The sequence below is a fragment of the Drosophila takahashii genome, chromosome 2L (assembly GCF_030179915.1).
Source record: "Drosophila takahashii strain IR98-3 E-12201 chromosome 2L, DtakHiC1v2, whole genome shotgun sequence".
Classification (NCBI taxonomy): Eukaryota; Metazoa; Arthropoda; class Insecta; order Diptera; family Drosophilidae; genus Drosophila; species Drosophila takahashii.
This window is the reverse complement of record NC_091678.1, coordinates 11,954,991-11,962,928: the sequence shown is the minus strand read 5'-3', so window position 1 is coordinate 11,962,928 and position 7,938 is coordinate 11,954,991. Positions and strand designations below refer to the sequence as shown.

The 7,938-nt window shown below is 42.5% G+C and overlaps 3 protein-coding genes across 3 annotated transcripts; 1 reads left to right on the top strand and 2 right to left on the bottom strand.

Annotated features, from left to right (window-relative positions):
* Window positions 1-1,826: 1,826 nt before the first annotated feature.
* On the bottom strand, window positions 1,827-3,109 carry LOC108068721 (WD repeat domain-containing protein 83). Its single transcript, XM_017158447.3, has 5 exons — window positions 2,999-3,109; window positions 2,823-2,941; window positions 2,691-2,763; window positions 2,097-2,627; window positions 1,827-2,030 (listed from the first exon to the last, which is right to left on the bottom strand). Exons 1-5 carry the CDS (start codon window positions 3,075-3,077, stop codon window positions 1,906-1,908), a joined length of 927 nt encoding a protein of 308 aa, XP_017013936.2. The 5' UTR covers window positions 3,078-3,109; the 3' UTR covers window positions 1,827-1,905.
* Window positions 3,110-3,403: 294 nt separating this feature from the next.
* twe (twine) lies at window positions 3,404-5,904 on the top strand. Its single transcript, XM_017158445.3, has 2 exons — window positions 3,404-3,721; window positions 3,814-5,904. The coding sequence occupies exon 2, from the start codon at window positions 3,814-3,816 to the stop codon at window positions 5,101-5,103; it is 1,290 nt and encodes a 429-aa protein (XP_017013934.2). The 5' UTR covers window positions 3,404-3,721; the 3' UTR covers window positions 5,104-5,904.
* Window positions 5,905-6,123: 219 nt separating this feature from the next.
* EndoGI (Endonuclease G inhibitor) lies at window positions 6,124-7,672 on the bottom strand. Its single transcript, XM_017158446.3, has 2 exons — window positions 7,492-7,672; window positions 6,124-7,436 (listed from the first exon to the last, which is right to left on the bottom strand). The coding sequence occupies exons 1-2, from the start codon at window positions 7,555-7,557 to the stop codon at window positions 6,426-6,428; spliced, it is 1,077 nt and encodes a 358-aa protein (XP_017013935.2). The 5' UTR covers window positions 7,558-7,672; the 3' UTR covers window positions 6,124-6,425.
* Between the last annotated feature and the right edge of the window lie 266 nt (window positions 7,673-7,938).

Sequence of the window (7,938 nt, the reverse complement as noted above, 5' to 3'; positions counted from 1 at the left end):
CAATTTACTAAGCAAAATCCTTTTGCTGCCTCCCGGCAACGTAACAGTAACAGTAAAAGTAACAGTAACAATAGTAGCAGTAACTTTAACCTTATTGTAAGCAGTAAAAATAGCATCATCAGCAGCGGTAGCCACAGAAATGTTAAAGAGACTGTTACCAAACAGAGGCAGAGGCAAAAGAATGTAAATTAGTAAGAGTTTAACAGCAAACAGAGCAAAAAGAAACAAAAAAAGAAAATACCAAGCAGACCTAAATCAATTTTTGTATTTTTGGGATATTTATGATTTAATTTCAAACTCAACCAGACCTCTCTTTCCAAGCTTCAAACGCCAACAAAACCACAACACAACACACACATTATAGCCACTGTAATTAAATGCAAAGAAAAAGAAAATACACATAACATTTGTTCATTTATTGGTTAAGAAACTAGAATTAACAGAAGCAACAGAAATGCATCTAAGCAATTGATTTTGAACAACATAATAGAGCAGCAGACAACACAGCATAACGACAAGAAACGAAACCGAAACAACAAAACAGAGTACAAAAGAGAAAAAAAAGAAAATAGACATAAAATTAATGAATTTTTGTTTGGTTACTTCGTTTGGATTGCATGCAGTGAAAGAGTGCGAAAAAAAAACGAAAGTTGAGAGATGCCGAAATTGTTTAAGCGCGTTTAATTGATGATTCCTTGAACTCTATAAACACCATCGCATTAATTTTTACCTTTTTTTAAATTATTTTTTCTTATCTTTAATTTTTACGTTTATAGGCGTACATTATATACTTTGAATGGAACTTATTGAGTTTTTGTTGATATATTTCTGTAAAAAAATTTAAGTCTAATTATGTAAGCGAGTGCAGAGCGTGGGTGGTAAACATTAAACAAAAAAAAAAAAAAAACGAAAACAAAAAAATTAAAACAATCTAAAGGAGAAGAAAAAGAAAAAAATGCAAAACGAAAAACAGAACTAAAAGCAAGTGAAAACGTTTATTATATAAACTATTATATAAATATATATATAAATATAAATTATATACAAATTACGCATACCTACCACAACATATATAAATAATACATGCAGAGTACATACGAGCATAAGTAACGGAACATTACATAATATTACTACTAAACTACAATAAACAAATACTTTGCATACATATTTAATATGCTTTAGTAACATAAGTACGACAAGTTCAGAGAGTTTAACCAAGAATCCCTCGACCCCTCGATCCCCACACAAAAATCCCCCCTTCTCCCCCCCTTAAAAATGAAAAGAATGCGCACGTGTGAGCGAGAGGTCCTTGCAGCTGTCTCCCTCCCTTCGCCAAGCCGCGCCGACGCTGTGCGTTTATTAATTTTTTTTTACTTTCCTATGATTTCTTGAAAACGTCTCATTTTCGCCCAGCTACGACACCAAGTGTCCCTGCTCGGGCGCCACTCTTGAGACATCACCCATTCGAATTGAAGAATTACTTGTTCGCACAGCGTTGCCGCGGCTTGGCGTCCCGCATTTTCCCATCAAGGAGAGAGACTATGAGAATGATGAAGAAGGATACAGCAAATGCAAGAAGGCAGCTCCTCGCCCACTTGTCCGCATTCGAAATATATTTGATTAAACAATCATTATGCAGGCCGTTCATAGTTAAAGAAATCGAAATCGTGAAGAATATATAAGCCAGATCATACAAAAACAACAACCACATATTACTACATACATTCATGCTCTATGAAAACAAAAAAATACAACAAATTATGTCAAATAAATGGTTTTTCCTTTTTCCCTCAACAAAAATATAAACAACTTTTTAATTGGGTTTTGGGCGGGTTCCTAAAAAATATATTTTATATTATTGAGGTAAGTTATTTCTAATACACTTAAAATAACTACAACTAGAAACTATAATTGCTCTTCCTCGATTTGCAAATCCGTGGAGAAAACGTACATATCCCGGCGTCTGGCGAAAAGCATTTCATGTCGCTTGGGATGAGTGGCTAGGGAGTGGACTACTCCGCCATTATCACCTGAGGAAAATTACCAAAAATACAACTATGTTAATGCCAAGTTAATATACAAATTTAACTGCTTACTTATGCGAATGCGCTGTAGAACTTTCGTTTCGAGGAGGTCGTAGACAAAGGCATCTCCATCACTAGATCCCGTGACTATATGAGCATCGTTCGCCAGTATTCCGCACTCGATGTGGTAGTCATCTCCGCGGTGTCCTTTGTATTCGGAGAGCAGACCTCCGGTCTCGCAGTCCAGGAGTCGCACCACACTATCCTGGCAGCCGGCCACCAGACATTGCTCATCCCGGGTCTGCGCCAGATAGGTGATGGGTTCGCCCACCTTATCACAGGTCAGCTCACCGACCCGAATATCGTAGGTCCGCACACATCCGTCCAGGGAGGAGGCGTAGATCCGATTCTCGTTCGTTGCCACCGTGGTGATGCAGTCGCGGGCCTCCTTCATCACCTGGACGGGATCCAGGCGACGCGTTCGAATGTCCCAGCACATCACCGCATTGTCCCGGCCCCCGGAAATGGCCACGGAGGAGTCCTCGTTGAAGCAAACGCACCGAACTCCACCGGCGTGACCACGCAGACGTCTCACAGGAGCTCCTAGAATTAAGTATAGATTTTTATTAATATTATAATTTAAGAAGTCAGGTGTCTAGACATCACCAGTTGACACATCCCAGTAGATAATGCTCTTGTCCAAGCTGGCGGAGACAATATAGCTGCTTTCACAGCTTCCCTGTATAATAATAATATTTCAGTTTAAAAACATAAATATTTTATAAATATATGTATTACAGCCGCATCCGTCACTTCGTCTGCATGACCTCCATAAGTCTTGAGGAGCAGTCCGGAATTAGGATTCCACAGTTTTATCTTCTTGTCAGATCCACAGCTCAAGCAATAGGTTCCATCAACTAATAATAAATCATTTTGGGTTAAATATTGTTTTAATTAAATATAGAAGGACTCACCATTATAGCGCACAGCGCGAACTGCTCCTTGCTTGCAGTCTATTGTTGTTTTAACATTAAAGTTTTCGAATTCGGGCATATTTTATTTCATAAATATTAGCAATATAAATTCTTCAAAAAAAAAAAAGGTAAACAAAATAGCGGTTAGAGATGATAAAGCAACTATGTTTCAAAACATCGGTAACATCGATATTTGGCGGGGTATTATCGATGTTTTTTAAATATTTTGTATTCCCCATATAAAGGGACTGAAAATAAACGTAAATTCACGTTGTTCATCTATTTTGTAGATCATCTTAAATTTTTAATTTTTTATAAGCATCGAAATATAAATATGGCATAGAGAAAGCGAAACCAACTGATCAGGAATATTCGAAATCATGTAGATTGCTGGGAATTTAAAATTTTAGAACTGAACAAAACTTAACTGATCCTTGACATGAAATATTTAAACGACCACACAAATAAAAAACAAAATAAACAAATCGAAATTCAAACATTGAGAGCGCGCCAGTTTACATATGCCGCCGTGGTAAGTTTGGTGGTGTGGTGAATTCATCGAAGCCGTAGAATGGGGAGTTGCCAAAGGCGCCAATAAAGTTGACCGGCAAAAGAAGCAAGAGAAACGCCAAGAAGTTTGGCAAAAAAACACTACGCATGCCTGCAAACCAATAATTGGACTTAATAGGTAGCTGCAATCAATCAAGCTGCAAACAGATCAAGGTAAGATTCGGGATAAGCGATTTCCAGCTGATTTTGCCGCGCTTACAGCTGACTTCCAAACTTTGTTGTCTCTTTTTTGATTATTTTCCCAGATGGCCAGCAAGCGGCTGATGCTCGATGTGGAGGAGGAGGAGGGTGACGGGGCGGGGGCGGGGGCATGTGGCCAGGAGAACCAAGATCCCCAGGATGTGGATATAGTGAGCCAGGCCAAAAAGCGCAAGCAGGAGACTCCGCTGCAAAGGATGCTCAAGCGGCACATTCCCGCCGGCGGCATCCTTTCGCCCATCACCGAATTGTCGCAAAATATGCGTGGAGCGCGACTGGAGGGCACTCCCAAGTCCACGCAGAGGAGCCAGGCGGGCGCCAGGACCCTGAACTCCTTCAATAGCCTCTCCTCGCGCACGCTGAGCAGCTTCAGCAGTTCCTGCTCCAGCTACGATTCGGGAAACTCCCTGGACGATGAGTACATGGCCATGTTTGAGCTGGATTCGGCGGAGGATCAACATTTAGAGCTACCCGATGACCTGGAAGTTCTCCTCAGCGGGCAGCTTAAATCGGAAGGGCATCCCGAGAAGGAATCCTCTGGAAAACCACGGAGCCTACGCCGCTGCATGAGTTTGTTTCCCAGTAATCAGCAGGAAGAGGATGACAATCAGTCGGGTCAAGTCAACAACAACTTGTCCACCAAAAAGCTGCAGACAAGGACGCTCTCCATGAACGATGCCGAAATCATGAGCGCCCTGGGCGATGAACCCGAGCTGATAGGCGATCTCAGCAAGCCCTGCGCGCTGCCCTGTTTGGTTACAGGCATCAGACATCGTGATTTGAAGACCATCTCCAGCGAAACGCTGGCCAGGCTGATTCGCGGGGAGTTTGCAGAGCAATTGGGCGGCCACGGTGGCTACGAGATCATCGACTGTCGATATCCCTACGAGTTCCTGGGCGGGCACATACAGGGAGCCCGCAATCTGTACACACGCGGCCAGATACAGGAGGCATTTCCCTGCCTCACAGAAAACCAGGAGGATCGTCGCATCTTCGTGTTCCACTGCGAGTTCTCCTCGGAACGCGGTCCCAAACTGCTGCGCTTCCTGCGCAGCAACGACAGAAGCCAGCATGCCCACAACTACCCGGCACTGGACTATCCGGAGCTGTACATCCTGCACAACGGGTACAAGGAGTTTTACGGCCTGTATGCCCAGCTGTGCGATCCCAGCCAATATGTGCCCATGCTGGCGCCGGCGCACAACGATGAGTTCCGATACTTTCGGGCCAAAACTAAATCCTGGCAGTGCGGCGAGGGTGGCGACAGTGGCATCGGCGGAGGAGGAGGCTCTCGAGGCCTCCGGAAGTCACGATCCCGCCTGCTCTACGCCGAGTAACAAAGGAGGGAGGCTCAAAATATGAATTCCAAACTGATCTGCCAAGATCTCAAGCCCGAAAACCATGATTTCTTTTCGTTCGCAAATTTTTAGGTTTATTTCTCGTTGCGTTGTCCCAATGTTGTGAAAGCCCTTTAGAGTTATTTGTACATGTTTATTGCCATTTCCAATTCCTATTCGAATTCCGGATTATGGATTATGGCTTTTAGTTAAGCGTTTGTGTGAAAACGGGAACAAGAACAGGAACAATGGATAAATGTTCTCTAGTCAGTGAAAGTTTCGAAATTGATTTTAGTTTACTTTTTGTGTTCGGTATTTAATAGTTTAAAGTTTACAAGGAATTTCGTGTTTAGTTATAATTTAAATAAACCAAATTGATTTGAATATGTAACGAAAAGGTCTCCAATATTTAAGCATCATAAATTAATATTTAGCTGTAAGTATATGAACTCGAAAAGGAAAACTGTGCTGAAATTATTTATTTTAATTCGATTATATCAGTCATTATTTATATTAAAGTACAAAAAGATTGTTTTAGAACTCTAAGCCAAAAAACGGATTTTTTTGTGAATAAGGTTTAAGGAAAACCCGAAGAGAAACGTATTTTTAAAACGAAAAATTTGTGATACGATAAAATAGAAATTGCCATTATATATTTTTATATTTAAAAAACCCAAAGAAAAATAATTAATGGATCTCTTAAGTAGAATGTTCTATAAGTTACTCTAATTTCATTTTTGTGCTACGAAAAGTAAAAAAAAAAGTATAAATAATATTTCGAGGTTAAAGTTTGCGAGAATTTGCATATAATTTGAATATACAGAATCACATGAATAATAATTTTAAAAATATTAGGTCATCCTTAAAAAACGCCTAAAATTTGTAATCCATTTCTAACCAACTTTTTTTTAATAAAAGGAAAAAACTAAAAACAGGATCCCCACGATTGATTTATATGTTCACCTAAGTGCATTCATCGAGTAACCTGCCAATCAATCTACGAAACACCAAAATCCAAAATTAATACAAAGCTTAAAATTTTATTCAATCTTGTTTTTAACAAATCTGACATGTTGATCTACAAAATAATGTCAAATGCTTTACAATTTGTAATTCGAGAGATTCTGTTCTGAACAACAATTTTGAAAAGTAAGGAAACACTCTTTTTAACAAAGTAACTTGGTCATTTGGATGGAGACCTTACAAATAAATTAAGGGTTTACCAAACTTATATAATTTTCAAGTGCGGCTCCGTATACAATTTTTCTTCGCCCACTGATATCTCAGATAAGCTGCCATCTTGCATCCAGGATGATAATCATCTAATCATCTTCGGTGGTGGCTTCGAAGGGAGCCTTGCAGCCAGCCCTCTCGTAAAACTCCAACGGCAGCGGATCCTCGTTATCGTAATAGTCAGAGTCACGTGCACAACTGGGTCCCAGTTCCATTTTCACCATCTTATCGCGCCAAAAGTCGAGCAGCTCCCGCTGCAAAACCTCGTCCCTCAGCTTGACAATCCACTCGTTGAAGTCATCTGGCCCATAGAAGCCCGCATCACCCTTGTACTCCTGCAGCAGCTCGGCGGCCTTGTCCTGATCCTCCGGCGAGGGAGTGCCGTCGAAGAGCAGCTTCCAGATGATCTCCCTGGCGGCGGCGGCCATTTTCTTCACGCTGGCCTGGTGAACGTTGTCGGGAACAATGATTTTGGTCAGGACGAAGCGCTTCATTAGCGAACGATACTCTTCGAGCGGCTTTTCCTTGGTAAGTACTGCCTCAAAATCACCGGACAGCGCGGCGGTATCATCGGCACTCAGTTCGCCCGGCGTGGTGGGCACTTCGGGCACCTCACTTTGTGCATCCTGTTCAGCCCGCACTTTCAGGCTGGCGGCAAACGGGGCCGTACAACCGGCATGGGCGTAGAACTCCAAGGGTGGCGTGTCGTCGCTATCGAAGAGATCACAGTCACGTGACCAGCAGGGTCCCAATTGCTTCTTCACCAGCACTTCGCGCCAAAAGTCGAGGAGCTCCTTCCTGAGGACCTCGTCCCGCAGCTTGACAATCCATTCGTTGTAGGGCGTTGGGTCGTAGAAGCAGGCATCGCCACGGTATTCCTCCAGCAGCTGGGTGGCCTTCTCCACATTCGATGGCTGGGTGGTGGTAGCGGCTTCCGAGTCGAACAAGAGCCGCCAGATGACGTCACGCGCCGATGCAGCCGTCCGATCGAAATTCTCCTTGGTGACATCATCGTCCACGATTTCGTCCACCTGCACACGGGTCTCGATGAGCTTCTGGTAATCCTTTACAGGATCCTCTAGACCAATAGTGTAATCGTTCTGCAGAGATAATAGTTTTGTTTATATGCAAATAGTTTGTTTGGGTTTCACTTACCTGTGGAACTTTTTCCGCCGTTGCCATTTTGTCGGTCTGTGTCTCCTCGGCCTTTCGCTTGGACATGCCCCTAAGGATTATTCGGCGATTTATAGCTCTACGCAGTAATGTATTTAGAATTGTTGGGAAATATTGTCACTGTTGTCGGCAAGATGACTAATTCGTATGATCAACGCTTGCTTTTGGAGGTGTAAATATATCGGTGTGTAAATAGTAGGGTAACTCTTTATTGGCAGTAAAATATGGTCTCACTAAAATGTACGCCGGGCTAGCCGAGACACGAACCATTTAGCCACGTCACTTCTAGTGTGACCGCATTCGCCCAGCCGAGACGCAAACCATTCCGCCGCGTCACTCTTAGTGTGACCGTATTCGCTTAGCCGAGACACGAACCGTACCCTGCGTACATTTTGGTGAGACCATATCTACTAGCAGTCATTTTGGTAT

Bases quoted from the DNA above. Each gene is read 5' to 3' on its own strand.
- EndoGI (XM_017158446.3), bottom strand. From the start codon at position 7,557: ATGTCCAAGCGAAAGGCCGAGGAGACACAGACCGACAAAATGGCAACG. The intron at 7,437-7,491 runs GTAAGTGAAACC...TTATCTCTGCAG, and splicing joins CGGCGGAAAAAGTTCCACAG to AACGATTACACTATTGGTCT.
- LOC108068721 (XM_017158447.3), bottom strand. From the start codon at position 3,077: ATGCCCGAATTCGAAAACTTTAATGTTAAAACAACAATAGACTGCAAG. The intron at 2,942-2,998 runs GTGAGTCCTTCT...ATTTATTATTAG, and splicing joins TCGCGCTGTGCGCTATAATG to TTGATGGAACCTATTGCTTG. The intron at 2,764-2,822 runs GTAATACATATA...ATTATTATACAG, and splicing joins ACGAAGTGACGGATGCGGCT to GGAAGCTGTGAAAGCAGCTA.
- twe (XM_017158445.3), top strand. From the start codon at position 3,814: ATGGCCAGCAAGCGGCTGATGCTCGATGTGGAGGAGGAGGAGGGTGAC.